Source organism: Lygodium microphyllum, unplaced genomic scaffold (genome assembly GCF_053477565.2).
Source record: "Lygodium microphyllum isolate KBCC unplaced genomic scaffold, Lygodium_microphyllum_v1.1.10 scaffold_201, whole genome shotgun sequence".
In the NCBI taxonomy this organism is placed as follows: domain Eukaryota; kingdom Viridiplantae; phylum Streptophyta; class Polypodiopsida; order Schizaeales; family Lygodiaceae; genus Lygodium; species Lygodium microphyllum.
The window spans coordinates 98,828-122,208 of record NW_028229684.1 but is presented as its reverse complement, the minus strand read 5'-3'; the positions used below and the strand labels follow the sequence as shown (position 1 = coordinate 122,208).

The window sequence follows — 23,381 nt, the reverse complement described above, 5'->3', positions numbered from 1 at the left end:
CGATGGTGAGTGTGATGGTGGGGATGCAACGGGACCCCGATTAGGGTTTTTGTCTGTCGACTGTGCGTCTTCTGTTCTCGTTCGTGCAGTCTGCCTTGGGGTTCCATGCTAAAGCCCAATGTCGTTTGCGCCTTCCTATGCACCTACCTTTCCGATCCATTGCAACCCACGCTCGACGGTGCTCTTCGTCTCTTGCTTCTGCCGTTCCACCTCGACATGCTCTTCCTGCTCAGTCGGAACAGGGTACCGTGTTTTTGTGCATCTGCCTGGCCCGTTCCAGCCTTTCGCGAGCCCTGCCCCTGCATGCCTGTAATTTGTCGCAACCACTTCTGCTCTGCGATCAACGTGTTGTTTGGTGTCCAGATTAGCTCCTTAGTCACAGTCCTTGCGTAAGGAGAAGGGACAGCTCTGCCCTGCCTCTGCGTGGTCAGCCTTCACGCACCTAGGCAGTAACCGACCTGCTGTCAGGGCAGTCTGCTGTGCATCCTCTGAGCGCCCTTATCCAGAGCCGGTGAACCAGATATTATTACATGTGCAATCTGCCCTTGTGCACTGGTAAAGAGAGCAGACCTGCCCTTGTGTAGAGAAAAAGTGTGAGAGGGAGAGAGCGAGAGAGAGAGAAAGAATTCTGTGTTCGGAATCTGGTTTTGCTATGGCAAATATACAGCAATCTAATGGCATCGATATGGCCTTTCTCGATCAGTAGATTGGGCAAGGGAATGACAAAGACTTCACCGATCCGGATGGTGATTCCTCGGCTAATGAACTCGGGCCGTTGGAGGATAGTGAAGAAATGGGCAAATGTCATAGGATGTTGGTCGAAGAACCGGTCTTGGGCCCGATTTTATCTCAGCTAGAGGTTCATGTTTCATGTTCACAACACGATGGATTTTTACAGTTCATGCTGGCCAATGCCAATCATTTTATGTCAAATTATGTCCAATGTAATGAGGATAAAGCTAATGAACTACCGGATGGGGATCAAGTAGTTGCAGTCTTGGGAACCGACGTGGTCTTACAACAGATAGTTGCTTTCCATGAGAGGGCCGCCATATTTTATTTTACGGGAAGGACTCCTTTGATTACCAGAATTCGTGCTTGGCTACAGTCCATGCTTGTCAGTTTTGAATAGTGCTTCGAAGATGTTTTAGGGTGTATGTAGATTCCCCTGGTGGAAGAGATTTATGATGGCCCGAAGGGGTTCTTTGAGGCTCGTTATCATTCTGCAAAAGTACGGGCTCTTGTTATGCAACACATTCCTTTGGTTGAGTTTCAGGAGGTGCTGCAACAGGCATGCCCAATTTGGGTAGAGATGGTGGATTTCCCTGCGCATCTCTGGAGACTCCTCCCTCTGATTATGAGAACCATTGGGGAGATTTTGGTGGAACCTCGGCTGGCTTCTTGCAATCGGAATAGGGCATGTATGCTTTGGGATATAGGGAAACCTCGCCCAACAAAGATTCGTTTTGAGGTTCCAGGGTTACAAATGTTGGTGTATGAGTTGAAATGGGGTACTTTTGCATGACACTGTTTCAGATGTGGCCAGTTGGGCCATTTCATTTCGGAATGCGACAAGAATATGGAGGTAGGGCAATGCCCTATGGACCCAGATATGGAAATGCAAGACCACCTCCCTTAGCAAACGATTCAGAAGCCCGTGGTTGATCCTGAGCAGCTTTCTCAACATGGTCGTAATGAAGGCAAGAAGGACGTTTCCCACGGTGATGGGGAGCGTGCTTCAATTGCGGGTGGGCGGAATTTGTCTCTTAGGAGGATTCCTAGGTCACTGTAGTTTGTCGTAATGCCAGATAGGATTCTCACTCCACTCCTGCCCATCCTCTGCCGCTCCCAATCACTCAAACCTTTCAACGCAGAGGAAGGGGGTTTTATATGAAACCCCAATCTTCGCGTGCTCCAGCAGTAGAAGATAAAAGGCCTTCCGATTTTGCTTTGCGCTTCGATGTACTGTTGCAGCGCGTAGGGTTGAAGGTCACCACAGGGGTTTGGCAAGAAAACTGGACAAGATAGATAGAGATGTGTCTTCAAGAGACAAGTAGATTACAGTGAATGTTTAAAGGTTCAAGAGGTACTTCACGGTCAATCACAGGGGTTTGAGAGAGAAGAATGTATAGAGGTTCAAGAGCTTAGATTCCGGAGATGGTAGAGATAAGAGAAGGGTTGAAGGTTTCAAGCCAAGTTCTTGAAGATGTTAATAGAGCTTCCAATCGCATGTTCTTAGCAAAGATCACAAGAGTATTATCTCATAAGTTCTAACTCAAATTAAGCTTGTTTTCTTGACTGTAAAAAGAATCACAAATTATAAAATCAAGTACAATATGCTATCATGTATCATAAACAACTCTACATCCCATCATTCATACATGATGCCATAGCATGAATCAACTTTACATGATTACATTCAATGTATGCTGTTAGGCCCTAGGGAGAAAAGCTTATGAGTCAATTACAAGGCTTGTAGGGCAGAGAGACTTGCTTCAAGAGAGCTTTAAATTGAGTTCCTGATAAGGATAAGTTACCACAGCCAAGAAATAAGAGAAAAAGCTCCTCTTAATTCAACTCAAAGCATCTATGAATGATCTACAAACATTGCCCTGCCATAGGGGCACATAATACTTGCATATTTTGACAAGATGTCTTCTGTAGAGTATGAAATGAATTAAAAGAACATTGTTGTAGCTAATTCTCTGAATATGTCTGAAGATATCAGCCCCAAATCAGCCCAAATATCTTCCGGAATTCACCTCTGATGATAGCATAAACTTCCCTAATACGGTGTCGGTGTGTTTGGTGTCGAAAGTTTACCACGGGGGTAAGAGACAGTAGGGTGAAGGGAGATTCAAGGAGAGGAGTAGACGGAAGAGAAGGGGTTCGAAGAAATAGAAGACGTAGAAGAATACTCACAGAAAGAAATAGAAAATGTAGAAAAATACTAATAGAGATGAAGCCTGTCAATTTATTTATGCATTATGAGAAGATAAAACTCTTGTAGACAAAAACATGTATAAAATAATACCTTCCTCTATGTTGCTCAGATCGCCAATCTGATGCTTCCATTGGCTTCGAAAGGGGTGTAAAATACTAGCACACTTGGCCAGAATTCTGCCAGATCACTTCCTCTTCATCTCCTACTTCAGAGTGCTGTTCACTGCTTGGAAACAGCGATTGCGTGTCGCCCGATTTCACTAACCTTTCTTTTTACGTAAAATCCTCTCAAAATAGCTAAAAGCTACATGCTTTCTTTTACATGTTATCCTAATCTAGAAGTTGTCTACAGTTTTATGGATTTTTACAAGAGATAATATCTAAAATATCAAAAATTGACTAAAACTTGTCCAAAAATCTAATATTTTTGAACTAATGCCTAAAGTGGCATTGACTCTCTAGATCTATAAGGAAGCCGCACTCTAGAGTTTTTCACACGATGTGCGCGTAGCGGCACGGTAGCGCGTGGGAGGCTTGTGCCTCCTCGGGATGTTTTCCGCTCCCAGCAACAATACTTCCCTTCGTGTGCTTCCATTGCCGGCTTGCAGAGGGCAGATCTTGTTGATGTTATTTGAGGTGAAATGAAGAGATTCTAGGCTGCCAAGGCTATTGATGTAAAAGGGAAAGAGAAAGCGGTGGTTCAGTAGTTTTTCTCATTTGTGATTCATCATGAAAATTGCTCTGTGGAATGTGAAAGGTATTTCTTCGGGTAGCAAGCAGTATTGGTTGTGGAAAGTGGTGCTCGTTGGAAAATGGGATCTTTTCTGTGCTGTGGAGCATAAACAACACGCTTTGGTTGGATCTTCATATGTATATATAAGGATTATGTAGTTTTCTTTAGTGGTCGTCCTCCTCACAGTTTGGGAGTTATGTTGGCTGTCAAATCCTCTCTACAACCATGGTTGGTCTCTCAGGATCCTCGTGGCTGATTTTTGATTCTTGAAATAATTTATGAGGGAGAGGTTTTGTGGATTGTAGGCGTGTATGCTCCTTCTAATGCAAGGGAACGTTGTCAGCTTTGGGATGACCTGCACTGCCTTGCCATAGCTCGTCAAGTCTTTGTTATGGGTGATTTTAATGCCTGCGTTTTTGCAGATCAGGCGACCTCTCCGCATTTAGTTATGGATGGTCCTGAGAGATAAGTTTGGGATGCTCTTGCAGCGGCATCTTTGAAATAGGACATGTGGTCCTGGATGTATCCATCACAAGCTGGATACACTTATCGTTCTTTTCAGCATCCAAACACTTGGGCCAGACTTGATAGGATATACATCTGGCAAAGTGACTCTTTTCTTCCTGCAGTCATCGATATGCAGGTGGAAAGACAACATGTTTTGTCAGATCATTATCCTTTGGTTCTAGAAATGAGCCATAGACCTGTTCATGCATTTATAGCTCTCCTTGTCCATTTGCCTCTTCGGTTTAATCAATCTTTTTTGCAGCAAAATCAGTTTTTCGACGGTGTTCAGCAACTGATAGTCTCTTTTAGCTAGAGGGTCCTATCTAGAGGGATGGAAGCATGGGCGGTTTTCAAGGATAATGCGCGAGCGTTATCCCGACAATATGGTATTCAACATTCTTCCTTGTTTCGAGCTGAATTGTAGCATGCTCAATCCTTATTAGCTCATTCCTTGTCTTTGTGTCAAACTGGGGATTCCAATGATGACTTGCTCACATGCATTGAATGGCTGAAAGGCAGGGTCCAATCTCTTCAAGAAGAGGAATATGCAAAATATAAACTGTTGGCTAGAGCTGAAGCTTTACATGATAACAACTTTCAAACTCATCAATTTTTTGCTTGTCTGCATTAGAAATATGCCCGGGAAAATATTGTGATCTTAAAGGATAGGCAAGGTGATGTGGTGACTGATCGTGCCTCTTTTATTCAGACGACTGTTGACTTTTATAGGGCCTTGTTGGGTCCGCAAGAGATTCTTTCCGATGCTGTTCTCTTTGCTCGAACATGTATTTGTGACCCGGTTAGTAATCAGGTCAAACCAGAATGGGTGAATCTAATGGAGGCTGATATTTCTGAAGATGAAGTGGAAGAAGTGTTGTCTCACTTGCTTCCAAGGAAAAGTCCTGGGCTTCCTAATGAGCTGTTTTCAACCCATGTGCAACTGCTTAAGGACCTATTAACTTGCTTGTGTCAGCAAGTGTGGAACTCTGGTAGTATGATGCCTTCAGATTGGAAGATTGATGTCATCAGGTTGTTGCCCAAGGTTCCCTCTCCGACCTCTTTGAAACAATGGAGACCCATTTCTGTTAAGGGGTCGTTATATAAAATCTTATCCAAAATTATTGCCAATAGATTGCAAAAAGTATTTCCTCACCTCATTCATCCACGTCAATACGGTTTTATTAAAGGTCAGAATATAATGCACAAAATTTTGAATGTTTAACTGGGAATTGACTTTTGTGGCAATTAATGTCTACAATGGGTTTTGGGTCCGGTATGATTTCTCTAGTTGATACCATCAGTTAGGGTGCTGTGGCCCGTATTGCTCTTAATGGAGGGATTACAAAGGAAATTGCCTTATCTCGGTCCCGTCGGCAAGGCTGTCCTCTTAGCCCTTGGCTGTTTTCTTTGGTAACTCACCCCATGCTCTCATTATTGGATAAGTTGGCAACTCAAGGTGAGATATTTGGCTTAACTCTTCTCGGTGGTGACTAGCTTGTGGGTCAATCTTTGACAGATGATTCTTTTATGTTCCTTAAGGTGGATCGTATTAATGTTAATTGGGCAATGGTGGCGTGGAAACTTTTTGCTTTGGCATCGGGTCTTTTCATTAATACTTAGAAATCCACCCTTCTCTCCTGTACGGAAAATGATCTGCAGGCCTTGTGCTGGAATGGAATTGTGATTACAAGGGGCAATATAACCAGACACTTGGGATATCCTATTGGTGTGGAGGTTGCTCCCCGTGCCTTGCTAGATTGGATGGTCTCCCGAATTCATGACAGGTTCATGTACTGGAAATCTCAGAGTTGGCCACTACATGTTAGACTATAAGTGGCTCAATGCATTATGATCAATATGATCTCATTCTTTCTGCCATTGCTTCCTTGGACTAAGAAGTCCATTTTGGATTTGGTTCAGCCTATTAGATTTATGCTCTAGAAAAAGAAAGGCAATCGTTTGGTGTAGGTATGGATCTCCTGGTGGCATGTGACCACTCCGAAAAGGATGGGGGGTGCAGCTTTGCTAGATGTTAATTTGCATATGGCCGCTTTGAGGCTATCCCTGTTGCAGAGTCTATGTATTCAGTGTCATCCTTGGTCAAATATTGCCAAATTATTCATAGAAAAGACTGGCATCTCTCACGGGTGGTAGCACGGTCATTCATGCTTTCTGATGGTATATGCTTAATTCTACGAGGCCTATAAAGGTCTCCCAATCTTTTCTTCTTTCTCATTTGATAGCTTCGTGGCAGGAGATGCTTCGTTTTGCAGTTTGGCGTCCCACGGATATTCGTAAAGAGGAAAATTTGTTGCAAGGAGAAATAATGGCTTTCTCATGGTTGTTGGATTGGCCAAAAAAAGATTTGCAGTGAGACAAGTTTAATTGGATGGCTAGGTTGGGTTTGAAGATAGTTTGTGATGGTGTTATTTCTGGGCAGCCCCGTCTTTATTCCTTTAGGTGTATTCGTTAGTACTTTAGGGTGCCTCGTGGATACAGGGACATTTGGTCGTCCATACAGGACAGTCTTCAGAGGTTCTTTTATTTGCGTGTGTTACAACCATTGGATCCTTGGCATGATTAGATGTTTGTGCTTCATGATGATTTTGAGAAAAGGTCAGCTAATCAGATATATGATCAGATGGTGGAAGCTAAGAGATGGGTCACAGGGAAAGTGAATAAGTTATGGCATCTTAGGGACAACAAAAAGAAGTGGCGGGAAAGATTTATCCAGCTTTGGAAGTCTAAGGTCCGGTATCAGGGAAAAGTGTTCATGTGGAGGCTACTCATTGGGGGTCTTCCAACGGGAGAAGTGCTTTGTGCCCGAAAGATCTCTGCATGGCGTTGTGTTTTCTGCACTACTTGTGATGAGACATTGCTTCACCTCTTTGTCTCCTGCCCTGTTGCGCAACAGATCTGGAATTTCATTTCCCATGTGTGGTCCTCCGTGACTCAGCACCGCCCTTTAGTTTGTTTGTGGATTATGGGAAATATGTCCTCTATGCCCTCTTTGAGTTTAGATTGTTCCTGCCTATTCCATTTCCTTAGATGGACAGCCCTATGGCATATATGGCGTACTTGCAATGCCTTAATTTTTGATTCAGCATCGGGCATCCATGGGCATGTGGCCGGTGTGCGTGGAATAGTGTTATGGCAAATCTCCTCTATGATGTCAGTGGACCTGGTTCTTCCAAATATTGCTGCTCCCTGGCTGGCGATTGTTCGTTCTACTCCAGCTGTTCCTTCTGTGTGATCTATTAGTACTGTTCATGTAATAGGTTGTTCTGAGAGCCTGCAGGCCTCTATGTAAATATTAGTTACAGAGAGAGTGAGAGAGACAGAGTATGCTGACCTGATGGTCTGATGTAATAGGTTGTTCTGGTTGTTCTGAGAGCCTGCAGGCCTCATGTAAATATTAGTCACACAGAGAGAGAGAGATATTAGTCACAGAGAGAGAGAGAGAGAGAGAGAGAGAGAGAGAGAGAGAGAGAGAGAGAGCGCTGCTTCGCGATGGCGGATCTGCTGCCCCCCTGATCACGCGATGCGATTCTGGTGTCCTGGGCGTCCTCAGACCTGTGCGCAATTCAGCTGGCCTCGTCGTTCACATCGTCCCCGTGATCCTCCGACCTGCTGACCAGTTTGCAGGCGCCGCCTATTATCCTGTTCGTTTCCGCCTGCCTTCGCGACCACAACAGGTACCCTTCGTCAGTTGCCCCGTCAGCCGTCTGCTCTTCGTCTGTTGCCCGCGGGTGCCTGCCCTCTGCATCTTGCTGTGCCGCGACAGAGAAAGGGCGCCCTATCCTGGCAGCACGTGACTGCAACCTTGCACACATCCGCGATCTGATCTGCTCCTGTACAGAGAGAGAGAGAGAGAGAGAGCCCTCCGTTTGTGGTCGGCTGCTCTGCGTCAGCGTGGAAGCCTGTTGCAGTCGCGTTGAAGCCTCACTGTCCTGTTGCTGCAGCCGGGTGGTTCCTGGATTTTGCAGGTCTGCGGGACTTGCACAGAGCGAGAAAGAGAGAGAGTGAGGGAGCGAGCGAAAGCGAGAAGACAGCAGTATGGCTGGCCTGGATATGGATTTTCTCGACCGGACGGTGGCAGCCCTTGGCCCTGATTCCGATACAGAGGAGCCGGAGGATATGGTGCCATGCACGGAGGAGCCGCCTCCGGGTTCTAAACTGCCGCCTGCAGGCAAACGCTCTAAGCACACTTCAAACGAGCCAATGGGTCCTCAGGACCGTTCCTATGCGCAGGTTGCCTCTGAACCTGTGGATTCGCAGGAAATCGACCGGGAGCATTTGCTGGACTTTGCCAATACTCTGCTTGGCGATTATGTCCAGCATAATAATGAAACTTTCTCTGCTGCGGCTGCGGATGATGTGCTGGAAGCCACGGTGGACCCAAAATCAGTCTTGGGTCCTTCTCGGTGTTTTATGACCGTGCAGTTATACTTTTTTTCACCGGCAGGATCCCAGTGCTCTCACATATTCGCCAGTGGATGCACCATTTATTGCAAGGGGAGTGTGTTGAGGAGATCTTCCTTGGACCTCGCGGCTTTTATGAGGTGCTGTTGAAATCGGAATCGCATCGAGCTGAGCTCCTGTCCAAGTTGCCACTATTCTTTGATCGCCGCTTGGTCCATGTGGTACCATGGCGCCCTATGGCTGACTTCCAGCGTCTGCTTCAACGAGAATGCCCGGTGTGGGTGGAAGTGGAAAATTGTCCAGCGGTATATTGGCCATTGTTGAAGGACGCGATGGCGGTTGTGGGCACAGTGCTGGTTCCCCCAAGCCTCAGGGCTATGAACCGAAACCGTTTATGCATGTTATGGGATACGGCCAGGAAAAGGCCTGCGTGGCTTCGCCTCAATTGTTCTGGCATGCATCCTTTGCATTTTCGCCTGAAATGGGGCAATTTTGCCGGACACTGCTTTTCATGTGGTAAATTAGGGCATTTTGTAGCTGAATGCCCGGAACGGCAACCGTCTTCTGAGGAGGCGCAGGTTGTGCAGCCCAAGGATGACATGGTGCTTGATGCCCAGACACAGGAGACCCTTCAGCCACCTACTGTCATGGATAAAGGTAAACAACAGGTCCGGGGTTTGGATTCTCCTAGCACTGACTGGATTGAGGCACGACAAAAAAAAGGTAAAAAGTTGGACGCAGGCCTGGCAGATCCTGGGCCTAATGCTTCCCCGGATTCCGTGCGCACGTACACGCGCAGGAAAGACATGGTCACCTCACAGCAAGTTGCGCGTACCATGGCCTCGTCCGCCCCCCGTAATCCGTCTTCAAGGAAAGTCTATTCCGAGGGCCCCAAGGGCCCACTTGCTAAGCTGGCGTTTGATGCAAAAGGCAATGTGATTACACCTTGGGATAGGCGTTATCCCCGCCCTACTCCCAAGGTAGTGGATTTCCCTTCTACCTCTAAAGCAGGTCGCCCGAATTCATTTGCAGTATTGGCTGATTTTCTGGATGAGGGTGTCCTGGATGCCCTCGCGGAAAAGGTGCAATCGAGGCAACAGGCGCCTCGTTCCTGACTTCCTTTTTTTGAAAATATATGAAGATTGCCACGTGGAACGTGCGAGGCATTTGCTCTCGCCATAAGCAACATACCATGTGGTCTGTCTTGCATGAGAATCAGTGGGATGTATTGTGTGCAGTGGAGCACAAAAGTCACGGTGAGGCAGGAAAAGTTGTGGATTGTCGTGGATTCCGTCTGTTTTATGCAGGGACACATGCTAAGCACTATTCGGGCGTGCTGATGATTGTTCATGAGAAATACCAGCCTGTTCTTGTTAAAAATGATGTGCAGGGCCGCTTTCTGGTAATCGAAGTCCTATTTGAAGGCGAGATTTTATGGTTGCTGGGACTTTATGCTCCGAATGATCCCGCATCCCGATGGGATCTATGGTCGACTTTGCAGGGCTCCATAGCACTTGGCCGCAGAGGGTTTTTGATGGGAGATTTCAATATGTGTGTGGACTCTTCTCAGTCCACCTCAGGGCATTCGGTAATGGATACGCCAGAAAGCCGGGTGTGGAACTCCTTTGCTTTGCACGTACTTAAGCAAGATCTTTGGTCGTGGCTTCATCCTTCTGTTTCAGGTTTTACTTTTCATTCCGCACAATATACAACCACTTGGTCGCGGTTGGACAGAATGTATATCATGCAGGGGGATGATTTTCTTCCCGAGATGCTGGAGATGAAGGTCTTGCAGCAATATGCGTTGTCGGATCATTTCCCCCTCCAGCTTGAGATGCGGGCACAATCTATTGCACCTTTTATGCAGTTGCTGGATAAGCTCCCTTTATGCTTCAACTCCTCTTATTTGAAGCATCCAATTTTTCAGGGTTATATGCAGCAACTGATTGAGAGGTTCTTATTGGACTTCGCCTCTGAGGGCTTGGCTTTGTTTGCACGCCTGCTCTCTAATGTGCAGCGGGTTGCTCGGCAGTATGGGATTCATAATGCCTCTCTTTGTCGCCGACGTCGACTTGCAGCAGAGGACTTATTGGCCTTGGTCCGTTCCTTGCTCTTGGATTCCCCAGATGATGATTTTCTGCTGTCACTGGAGCGGCGTTTGGCCCATCTTATTCAAGTATTTAGCTTGAAATCTTATCAGCAGGCCAAGCTACATAACTTGACTGGCACATTGCAAGATAGTGCCTGCCAGTCTCATAAGTTCTTTCGCGCCTTGCATGCTTCTCCGGCTCGCGAAAATATGACTCGACTTCAGGATTCGGAAGGTCGCATGGTCACTGATCCGCAGACCATTATCAATATGTGCAGAAATTATTTTATGGATCTTTTTGGTTCTTCTTCCTTGCCGTCTAGCCAGGTTACGCATGCCCGCTCGGTCTTCTATCAGCTGGTCCACCAGCAGGTTCCGTTTGATATGCAAGCCACTTTGGAGGCGGATATTTGCGAAGAGGAGGTTATGGATGTTTTGTTGCACCTGCCTAAGGATAAAAGTCCTGGTTGGGATGGTCTCACTAATGAATTTTTTGAGCACTCGGCCACGCAGTTGGTAAAGCCATTGGTGGTCATGTTTCAGCAGGTTTGGGAAACAGGGGTCATGCCTTCTTCATGGAAAGAAGGCCTTATCAAACTGATTCCCAAGGTCCCTTCGCCGTCAAAGCTGCAACACTGGAGACCAATTTCGTTGATGGGCGTGATGTATAAAATCTTTTCCAAAGTGCTGGCAAATCGGCTTCACAAGCACCTTCCATCTATTGTGCACCCTCTCCAATATGGTTTCATTAAGGGACGCAACATTTTGCATAATATCTTAAATGTGCAAATGGCTATTGATTATGCGCGGCACTCCAATCAGCAAGTGGTCTTGATTCAATTGGACCTGGAAAAGGCGTTTGACTGTGTGGACTGGTCTTTCCTTGCAGATCTTATGTCTGCTATGGGCTTTGGTATCCGCATGTCCCGATTGATCTACACCATTAGTACTGAGGCTTCTTCAAGCGTTATGCTTAATGGTGGGGTCACAGAGCCATTTCTCCTTGCACGCTCGGTCAGACAGTGCTGCCCTTTGAGTCCTCTCTTCTTTGCCTTGGCGACTCACCCGGTCCTTTCAATGTTATCCTCCATGGCGGCTTCTGCCCAGCTGGCAGGGTTATCTCTTCCTTTGGGGCAGCACTTCATTAGCCAATCTCTGGCTGATGACTCCTTTATGGTTTTGCAGGCGGACAGGGATAACATTCGCAAGGCATTAGATGTTTGGACGCTCTTTGGTCAAGCCTCTGGTCTTCGCATCAATGCCTTCAAGTCAGCCATTCTCAGTTGCACGGAGCCTGATTTACAGTCATTAGGCTGGCAGGGCCAGGTGGTTTCCCGTGGCTCCATTGTCAGGCATCTTGGATACCCATTGGGGGTGGATGTACGGCCAAAGGACCTGCTGGAGTGGATTTCACAAAAACTGGCCGCGAAGTTTATGTATTGGAAGTCGCAAGCCTAGCCGTTCCATGTCCGCCTCAGAGTGGCTCAGACAATTATGCTACCAATGCTGACGTATTTTCTGCCATTACTGCCATGGACTCCCACTACTTTGAAGGCTCTCACTCATCCCATTCGTTTCATGCTATGGAAGAAAGATTCACTGCAGGCAGGCATTTCCTGGATTTCATGGTCACATGCATGTACCCCTAAGCGCATGGGTGGTGGAGCTATTTTGGATGCAGAAACTCATATGCTGGCTCTTTGTTGGTCTCTTTTTCGTGCCATGTGTGTGGATCATCACGCGTGGACCATCATAGCCCGTTATTTTCTTGAGGACAGCGGGCTCCGCCAGGGTAACACACGGCTTCGGGCCTCATGGTGGCATGTCCTTAATGCTGACTCTCGATTTTCCAGTCCCTCTTCCTCTTTGTTACTGCACTTGGTCGGCTCTTGGAAAGTGGTGCTCCAAAAGGCCCGTTGGCATCCTGTAGGGGACCGCGTGCAGACTAATTCTTTTCAGCTGGAATTGTTGGCAGTATCCAGATTACTTTCATGGGAAGATAAACATCAGCTCAGACCAAGATTTAACCGCATGGCCCGTTTGGGTGTGACTTCGATTGCGGATGCTACCCTTGCTACTCGCAATGTCCTCGGATCGTTTCGGACTGCTAGGAGACTTTTCAGGATCCCGCGCGGATACCGTGATTTATGGGGGAAGCTTTCGTCGGAACTTCAGGGTAGGCAACCCTTTCCTGCCCTGGCTATGGATCGCCCTTGGCAGGATTGGGACCTTGCAGGTCGGTTGAGTCTGGAAAAGGCCTCTACTAATCAGGTGTATCATCTTCTCATTAAAGATCACGAATGGCTGGGTGTGAAAGCTAATACTGTTTGGGGCCTGCGGAAATCACTGTCATGGTGGCAGGCAACGCTGATGGAGGGATGGCAGAATAAGACACCTTTCAAATGCAAGGTCTTTCTGTGGCGGGTAATGATTGGTGGTCTTCCTCTTGCCTCGGCCCTTTCCAAGCGTCGAATCTCGAATGGCAATTGCTTCTTCTGCACCACTTCGGCGGAATCGGCCCGACATCGTTTTCTTTCTTGCCCGCTCGCCAAGAATATCTGGTCACTCTTGTCGCAAATCTGGCGCGCGGTGGTGGGGTCCTCACTGACTCCTTTCGATTGGGTTTTTGTGCGCCCGAAGTATCCCACACCGCCACCGTTACATATGAAGATCTTATTCCACTTTTTCAGATACTGGGGATGCTGGCACATTTGGACCACCCGAAATGCTTTTCTCTTTGATTCGGCCTCTAATGTACCGCGACATATTGCAAGGCTTAAAGGGCTCTTGCATTGGCAGCTAGATCTCATCAGGCACTCGGACTTGCTCCCTCGGGAGGATTTGCATTCCTGGCATTTGGCAATTGCCTCTGGGTCCTTGCCATGATTGGTGTAACCTTTTTAGTATACTAGTCCGGGGATTTCCCACACGTTGGCCTACGGCCCTCGTGTCTCTTGTACTCGTGTAATCATGTAATCTTGTACTTTTTTCGTAATTAATACAATTACCTTTTACGAAAAAAAAGAGAGAGAGAGAGATGTTAAAGTCTTGGTAGACTTTTGTTTGTTTTTTGCTGACCTGATGGTCTGATGTAAATATTTACTACTTAATTCAATTATCTTCACGAAAAAAAAGAGAGAGTTTCTATCTGAATTTTAGGTTGACTACAACTTGGGACGAGGTCAAGGTGTATCCTGTTCCAGCCATACTATATTTAATCAAGAACATTTTGCAGGTACAATTTCTTTTTTAAACAGTGTCTTTTGCTTGTATCAGATTTGAGAGACACATGAATGAGAGTGTTTGGCTGTCTGTCTGTGCATCTGTTTGTTTGTCTGCTGTGTGGTGAAGGTGGTGGGTGAGTGTTTGATACTTATTTAACAACATCACGTGTAAACTGTTCAGAGCAGGAATTCTACTTCACTCTTGCCATGGTTCAAGTGTTTTATTTGTGTTTGTATATTGCTTTTTCATCCTCTCTTTATTTAACAACATCACATGTAAACCGTTCGGAGCAGGAATTCTACTTCACTCTTGCCATGGTTCAAGTGTTTTATTTGTGTTTGTATATTGCTTTTTCATCCTCTCTTTATTTAACAACATCACATGTAAACCGTTCGGAGCAGGAATTCTACTTCACTCTTGCCATGGTGTTTGTATATTGCTTTCTCATCCTCTCTCTTCTTCCTCAATTTCATCTGGGATTGACCTGTTCTGTTGTTGGAATCTTTGCCTTCAACATTGATTTTTTCCCAACATGCTTCAAAAATGAATGCTAAACAGTAAAATGGTGCCAATCTGGCTTTCATTAAATTTTGGCTATATTTTAGGGTGCAAGCACATTGGCTTGACTTTGTTATACTTTCTGCTGTGTTTTGCAGTACTATATATTCTTATTTGTGGATGCACCAAGTTATCAAATACTGAAAAATTTGAACATCATAACCACTGGTGTACTATACAAGCTTTTCTTGAAGCGACGGTAAAGTTGTTTCAACTCCAAGTTGCATCAACATATGTTCAAGTGCATTTAGTTCAGTGTCAAGAGCTGTGCACAAAATGTTTAATAAAATGGACATGTGGCCTGCTGATATTATTATTTTCTGTTGATATTTCTTAAAGCTCCTTTGTACATGACTGAGTGATGATGTAACAAGATCACTCTGCAAGGATTTTGGGAATTAGGTCATTCAATTTTTGGTTTTGGATGATCAGGTTGACAGCAATTCAATGGGCTGCATATGCCCTCCTTGCTTTGGGTTGCACTACTGCACAGCTAAATGCCTCGTAAGTAAAGCTGCTCATTGCATATTTTCTTCTACTCTTGTGAGAGAATGATGATATTTTGCTCTCTGTGGATTTAGTAAACAATGACCTTTTTCATGTGAAAGTCAATTGCAACATCTGGTTTATCTGCAGTGCTTCTTATCCAGAAAACATAAATAATGCCTTCAAGATTCTTTTTATAATCAGTGGGCAATGTCGTTGACTTGTTGCAGTTTTTTCCATGATTTTGCTTAATTCAGGTCAGAGAGGGTCCTTCAAACTCCCTTGGAAGGATGGATAATGGCCATAGTAAGTTTTACTTTTTTGTTTTTTGGTGGGTGAAAGGGGGGTTTCAAGTAACCTTGTTTGAGTCTTCTCCCATACTTTTGTGTTGCCAAACTGAAAAATGTTCTCTGAAAGGCAGTGTAATTTTTGTTGGCTAATTATAACTTGGGAGAATCTAGTTCAATAGTTGAACCTTTAGTTGACAGACTAAAGTTTAGACGTTTCTCCAGTCAGTCAAGGTACATGATTCCAAGATGCCAAGACCTGATCACTTTCACTCCTTTAGTGGTTTCGAGGAGCCTCAAGGCTGTCAAGCTGTCATGCATTCTTGAGGCCAAGAAGTTCCATCTCAGCAGCGGTACAGGTTTTTAAGAGCCTTTTTGAAACATCACAGCCCTTGATTTGGAATCCTTATCAAACATTTCCATTTGGCCAAATGGTTGGTAATCCACCACATTGTGCTTCAGGTCCCCTTTCTACTGGACATGCTTCTCGGAAGGCCCCAAGAGGGTGGCCTAAACACCGTGGGCTGTTTCCAAGAGGAGATTATTTAACTAATTTTTGTAACTCCCAACATGACATGGATGTTAGGTTAGGAATCAGTATCACACACTTGCACATACTCATAGTGAACAAGTGAACAACAAGAGAGGAGAGTTGTTGGAAGGTCACATCCACTATGTGAGAACGATCATGAAACTACAATTCCTAAGATATTGAAGTACCACATCCACTAATGGGTGTTCACATGGGAAAAAACCCCTCTCCAGCTACAAGGTAAAAAGTGCCCATGGAGAAGGGAGCATTCACACTAGAGCTACGGAGAAACATAAAAATTGTAACAGACCCCCCTCGAGTGAATGGTGTGAACGTACACAAGAAATTGGCAGATCAATTCCCAAATGGTAGTAAGCCTAAAGCCTTGCGAAAGGCCTCGAACTTCTCTCTAGAGAAATAGCTTTTATAAACACATTTGCCAAGTCGTCTTGGGTAGGGGCATAAACCAAGTCAATCTCCCTTGCATAGAGCCTCTCTTTGACACATAATGCATCTCAATGTGCCATTGTGAGCATGAAAAACTAGATTCCTTGCAATAGGCATGGCACTCTAGTTGTCAATATAGATAGGAGTGGATGATTTGCTATCCCATGCTAAGATTGATCAATAGGTATTTGAGCCTACACATTCCAAGCTGTAAATGTTGCCATGTTTTCAGCTTCACAGCTAGACATGGCCACTGCAGACTACTTCTTGCTCAGCCAAGAGATGCATGAATGATCAAGCATGAAACAATTACTAGTAGTGGATACTCACGTGTCAAAACAATGAGCCCAATCAGTATTTGTAAACTCATGCAAGCAAAGAGAAGCATCTCTGAGATAGAAGAGGCTCCATGTCCAAGTGCCTTTAAGATAGCAAAAGACATGCTTGATTGCTTGTAGACATGTAGTAGCAAGAGTGTACATGAAGCGTGCCAGCTGAGAGATCCCAAACTTTAATCAGGCCTTATAGTACACAAATACAATAGACATCCAACAACCTGCTGATAGAGAGAAGCATCACATGGATCTCCTACATCCTCAAGTGTAAATGTGTGGCCTATCTCAACTAGAGTAGAGATAGGCTTGCAATCTTGCATTTGAAAATGCTCAAGAAGTTGCCAAATGTACTTAGACCGTCACAAAACAATGCCCCTCTCAATTGTAAGAAATTGTATGCCAAGATAGTAGTGCAAGTGTGCTTTTAAGGCTACAATGTATGTCTCATGTGGTTTAGTCAATAACATATCATCCACACCGTACATGGATTTTTGACTTAGAGGTGCTCTGTCATAGTCCTACACATGGTAGCTTCGCGCCACTGGCTTTTCAACCTAGTACAATACATTGCACACATGATAGCATCAAGCCAAAATTTTGTGGGTAGCTTATTGTGTGTAAGCACACAACATGCAATCTCTATGAGAGCTCTATTTTTTCTTTTAGCCACATTGTTTTATTGAGGGGTATGAGGCATAGTACACTGATGCATAATGTCTCTTTCAGGCATAAATGTTTTGAATTCATGTGACATGTATTCTCCCCCTTGAGGGAGAGTAACCAACTTGCAATCACAATAATATCCAGACATGGCCAATAAAGCTTTAAAGTGAGCAAATACCTTGATTTGTGCCTCAATGCATACATCCAACAATGACATGTCATATTGTCAATGAAGGTCATGAATACAAGTATCCTTCGATGGATATGACACACATGGGTCCACACTATGCACAAGTAGTAATTTTTGATTAGCACACATAGATTCCTTTTTTGGAAACAAAACATGATGCACTTTGCCAAGAATGCAACTCTCACATGCATTTTGAGTAGGTGCTTTCAATGGAGGAACATCAAGCACCTTAATTGCCATAGTTGAGATGACCAAATCAAGCATGCCACAACTCAGTGGTATCCATAATGGTGGCAGCAACATGTATGTATTCTTTGATGCTCTTTTCTTATGTATATCAAGCTGATATAGGTCATTGTACAATGTGCCAATGACAACAATGGCATCCCTATTATGACAATCATAGAAATTGCATCAATGCATGTGGAATCTAACCATAAAAGCCAACACATACAATAGTTGAAATTTAAAGGAAGATCACTAGCACTATATGGAGCATTTGCATGATCAACATTAATACCATGAGTTCCAAACCCAATGGGCTAGATATGCATTACCAAACTTGCCACTGCATGCCCTAGCATCATGCCAACATTGCTATACAAGGGGTGCGTAATACTAGCCATACCCTGATACATTGGGCCTTGCACACGATGCATTGGTTGCTATACACCATAAGGATTTGTGCCATACATCCCCGTATGTGGTCCCTGACCCACCATAGCATGGAAACTAATGCCGCCACCAAAGCAACTTGGCTGCCCCATTATTGCATGCATGCTTTGCTGTCCAAAAAGCATTGGATTGGCACTTCCAAGTTGGCCTTGCATATGCATGGATTGCCCCATTGGCATGATTTCCTTATGCTCACTACCCACATTTGGAACATCATGTTGCTGTATTGGTTTTTCCTTTAGTGCATCTTGCTGTCGTGAAGCTCTTGAAGGCAATTTCTCTTTGCCTTTGCTGCCCTCCTTCAAAGGGTTCAAAAAGTGCCCGAATTGAGGATCATTTGCCAATTGCACAAGTAGAGTTTCTAAAACGCTAGAAACAGCGTTTTGTGTATCTATGGCACCCTCTAGGAAATCCCAATCAACCCTATCATAAGCTTTCTCGATATCCAAGAGTAGTACGGCCAGTCTCTGCCCACTGTGCTGAGCCCACTTTGTCGCCTCAAAGAAGGTAAATACATTGTCTAGGATGCTCCTATCTTGGACAAAGCCTGTTTGTGTGTCATGGATGATATTTGGAAGCACGGGGCGTAGTCGCCTACCAATCATCTTTGCCAGTGCCTTATAAGCCACTGACAATAAGGTGATCGGTCTCCATTGGGAAAGCTCCAACTGGTCTCCCCCTTTGGGGAGAAGATTGATAAGGCTTGCTGAGAGACTCCTTGGCATCTGTGCTGAAGTGAAAATCTCCTGGAAGGCCATCAGTAGGGGGTCCTTCACCAGTTCCCAGTAGGTATTGAAGAAGGCCTTAGAGAGGCCATCCTCCCCTGGGCATTTCTGCCCATCCTGTGTATGGAAAGCCTTCTCTAGTTCCTTCTCTGTGAAGGGGGTTAGGAGGGAGCGTCCCATCTCCTTTGTGATGAGGGATGGGATGTGATCCCATACTTGCTATCTACATCTTTGTCCTCTAGCTGAAGCTGTCTCCTGTTGGAAAAGGCGCGTGTAATGGTCAGTGGCAATCTCCATTACCTCGTCTGGGCTAGAACGGGTCCTCCCATACTAATCCTGAAGGTTGCGTATTTGCTCTCTTGCGGTGCGGGGCTGGTGCACCTTGAAGAACTCCCTGCACATCGTGTCCCCCTTCTGCGCCCAGAAGGCTGCTGAGGTTCGAAAAGAGAATTCCGAGCGCCTCTTCTCTAGGCCAGCAATGGCTGCTCACATGCGGATCTCCTGTTCGTGGAGTTTGAGATCCCGTGGTGCCTCCTGCAATAATCTTTGCGTGGCTGCAAGGTCCCGCTGGAGTGCTCTCTCCTCCTCCCAGCACTGTTGCTTGGCGTGTATGGCTGCCTCTTGGCAGATTCTGCTCGACTCGGCTAGGACCTCTGCAACCTCCACTGCTATCCGGTCCCTCCTGTCCCACTCTCTGGTCCAAATCTGCTCTATTTGTCTCGTCACCTCCTCCCTTCTATAGATCGAGTCAGGGATCCGACAGGATCGTGTGTCTAGAGCGGATGTTGGGGGGTCAAGTGTCAGGAGAACCGGACAATGTTTGGACAATGTGGTGCCTGCCAAGTGCTCAATCTGGCCTCCACGAGAGCCTCTCCACTCTCCCATATAAAACCTGTCCAACCGCTCGAGCAAGACTGCACCTAGCCGGCTGTATCCCCAAGAGAAGTCCAAAGACCTCTCCCTCCTGTGGAAGGTAGGGTCTCTCCAAGCATCACGTGCTCCGAGTGCAAGCAAAAAGACCTCCCATGCCTCCTGCTCCTCCCCAGCCATGCCCTGGTAGTTTCTGTCTTTGCCCTGTTGGTCCTTCAAAGCCTCCAGGTTGTTGAAATCTCCTCCAACGATTTAGGAGTCCACCTTTGGGAGTCCATTTGCGATCTCCACCCAGAACCTGCTGCGTGCCCTAACCTCCGTAGGGGCATAGACATTGAGGACTCCAATGCACGAGTCCCCAATATCCAATTTGATCCATAGAACCCTTCTTGCTACTATCGTCCCGTGGTCTCGCACACAGGCGGTGAGACTCGGGCCAATAGAGGTGCATACACCTCCACTCCTGCCGTGGGCACCTATGGCGTGCTCCTAGTAAGTGTGTGAGTTGCTCAGAAGTACCTTTCCAACCCGCTGGGCCTGGGTGGGGGTGAGCTTGTGCTCCTGAAGAAGCAAGATGTCGATCCGTCCGGCAAGGGCAGGCTGCAACTCTTGCCAAACAATCAACTTCCTGGAACCACGTGCCCCACTATAGTGGAGACTATTCACATTCCAAGATGCAAGGTGTAAGCTCATGGGGAAACGTGTGACTGACCGAACAGGCATCTGTTCGGTATGGATGTTGCTGATGAGGAGGAGAAACTGTGAGGCGTGCAAGTGTGCTTTGCTGCCGGTCTGGACGGTGAACTCCAGTTTCCCATGGTGGCCCTCGGCCCGGACCATAGGGGTGATAGATGCGCCAGGTGGTACTATCAATGCATCTATTAGCCTTGTTGAGAGTCGCGACTTTGTACACTGGTAGAAACGGGCCGCCTGTGCCGGGGGCCACTTGATCATGTCCATCGGAGCTCTCCACTGTGGAAGGGCTTGAAAGATAATGCTCAAGTGTGGGACCTCGGCACTGGCCCACCAATTAATGTCCATCATGCAACCAGGCCACTGTTGTGCAAACAGTGCTAATCCTTCATCTCCCATTCACTGGGAGATGTGATCCGCTACCTGACTCTTAACTCCTCCTCAATTTGTGTAGTCATCCACTCCCTTGAGTAAGAGGACTGAAGGAAAAAGGCATAGTTTGGTCCATCCGGTGGTGCTAGTAGATGGACCTTGCCCCTCCTTGACTTACGAACCACGAAGATCCCCACCTCTAGAGGTAGTGGGAACTCTCGCGCTCCGCAACTCTTAGGTAGGACCATGGGCCACTGCGGAAGAACTCCTGTGGCAATAGTTGTGCCTATCTCGGGAAGGTGTGGCGGTTGGTAGGGGCAGATGAGTTGGTGGCTGTGTGGGAGGGGGAAGACTACTGGTGCGCGGAGGAGGTAGGTGTGTGTGGCTCATCAGCTCCTGTGGGAGGAGGGGAGGTGGGTCTGGGGGGGATCACTTGAACTGGGTGCGGATCAGGGGGGGGTGCTCGGTAGGGGGGGTGGTGGGGGGGAAGAGGATTGAGGGATGGTGGGATGGACGGAGATGCATGGCCGGTGTGGGGGGAGGGGTGGTGGCCCTGGAAAGGGGGGGCTGTGGGCCAAGGTCAGGGGGGGGGCATGGGATGTTGGGGGGGGGGGTAGGTGAGGGGACTGTGGAAACCTAGGCGAGGCAATTTGTGGCGCGGGTGGAGGATGTGGGGGGCTGCGGTCTTGCCGGGTAGGATGGACAGGGGGGGGGGGGGGGGCTGTGGAGTGCTCCGTCGAGGGGTCGTCGCTTGCCCGTTTGCACCCTGTTGACGAGGCTGGGTCTGAGGAGCTGGCTGTGCCCTCCCTGCCGTCTGCCTCTTTGTCATCTTTGGACCCGTGTGAAGCCGTTAGCGTCCACCTGCGGGCCTGTCGGCGGAGTCGCCTTGGCTCCGAAATGCATACAAATTGCTGCCTGATGCCCAAAGTCGTGGCAGCGCAAGCACTGCCCTGGTTGCCCAATCACAATGACCTGCTGCCTAAAGGGGTGCCAACCTGCCTCAATCTCTAGGAATTGTGGGATATTCCTTACCTCTTTCATTGCCACCCGTACCTTTGGGACTCTTGTTGCTGTCACTGGATCGACGAAAGACGCAGGAAGGATAGTGTTGAAGAGCCGTCCAAAGTCTTCCACCAACTAGCGATACTCAATCGCCATGCTAGGGAAAAGAAGGGTGACCGAGTGCCGAAGAAACCTGTTGTGGAGTGCAAACGCCTCCACAGTAAAGCCACTATACCAAGGGACCATGTATATGACCCCCTTCGTGGACGCATATGGTGAATTGGCGAGTAACTCGCGAGTTGCGTCCGCCAAGCAGAGCCGGACCATGAAGATCCCTTGGCCCAATAGGACTGCCTCCACGATCTGCACTGTGCCGATGCGCAGCGTGGAGTGAGGCCAGTCCTGAAGTTGGGCCTTGGCTGGGGAATGCCCTACTACCTGACCATAAATCGCTGTTTCCATTAGCTCCAGCTGCTTAGCTCGAACAGCTAAGAGCTGCTCCTCAAAGAGGACTATGCGCAAGGTGTTTGACTGGGGGGACACTCGCTGAGTGCTCCGGTGTCTGACAAGAGGTTTCCATTGCGTGTCCCTTCTAAGAGAACTACCAATCACGTTGCGGTTCTACCTGAGGGGGGAAGTTGCTGCAGATAGAGGGAGCAACAATCGTGTGGGCAGACAGGCGGGGGACAAACGTCTAGGCGAGGGGTAAAATGGTCAAGCGGGGTGGAAAGACGGGGGGGAGAAAACAGCCCACAATCTTTGGGGGGGTGCGATCAGGCGGAGCGAGGGGCACGATCCAAACTGGGGGGTGGGCGCGATCAGACGGAGCGGGGGGGTAGAACCATACGATGTGACGGTGCTGAGTGCGGTGTTTTTCAACGTACTGTTACAATGGGATCCTACACAATAGAAGGATAAATAGAGGTTTTCTAGGAAGGATATCTACGTCATGTTGATTATTAATGTGTTCTCTATATTTGTTTGGGCTTTCTTCTTGAAGGCTAAATTATGAAGTTAGAGGTGTTTCAGAACTTTTGCAGTTGGAGGAATATGATGGCATTGCTGATCCTGTTGCATTCATGTGGACCATACTAGTATTGACATGCCATCAAAGAATGTTGTGGTAGAGAGCGAGAACGATATGGTAATGAAGATGGCCTGCTCTATGCTTGAGCATCAGGGCTACCTCATTAACTTTGGGTCGGGATAGTTTCCACTGCAGTATATATGTGCAATTGGTTGCACATTCTAAAGGAGAAGAGCGGAGGTTGGAGACAAATTCCAAGCACCGCATGTTCATTGCTACATTTGGTTCACCTGAGGATATAAGCTCTCTGATCCGGGTCTGAATAGGTTCCAGTTAGAAAGGATCTGAGCTCTCTTGAGGATGCTGTTTAGTGCACTACTTCACCAGGTAGTCCTTAAGTCATCAACATGTGGTGATTTTGAGGAGGCACAACCCACTGTAGCACATGATTGGTCCCTCCATCCTATCTTCCACTTTTTCCTCCTATTCTGCGAGTATTCCTATCCTAGTCCTACTGTAAACATAGCCTCAACCACTTGACCACGGTCCACAAGTGCCCGTTGCAGATGCAGTAGAGCCACAACAGCCAAATGCAGTCAT

General features: G+C 46.9%; 1 protein-coding gene across 1 annotated transcript in view; it reads left to right on the top strand.

Moving 5' to 3' along the window:
• Positions 1–719: 719 nt before the first annotated feature.
• LOC148008304 (uncharacterized) overlaps positions 720–23,381 on the top strand; it is a 47,567-nt gene continuing 24,905 nt past the window's right edge. Inside the window, exons 1-8 of the mRNA XM_087674327.1 lie at positions 720–746; positions 899–1,117; positions 1,163–1,291; positions 4,815–5,212; positions 13,854–13,929; positions 14,576–14,676; positions 14,910–14,981; positions 15,221–15,269. Coding sequence (XP_087530453.1) covers positions 720–746; positions 899–1,117; positions 1,163–1,291; positions 4,815–5,212; positions 13,854–13,929; positions 14,576–14,676; positions 14,910–14,981; positions 15,221–15,269 — 1,071 coding nt within the window. The remainder of the gene's footprint in view (positions 747–898; positions 1,118–1,162; positions 1,292–4,814; positions 5,213–13,853; positions 13,930–14,575; positions 14,677–14,909; positions 14,982–15,220; positions 15,270–23,381) is intronic.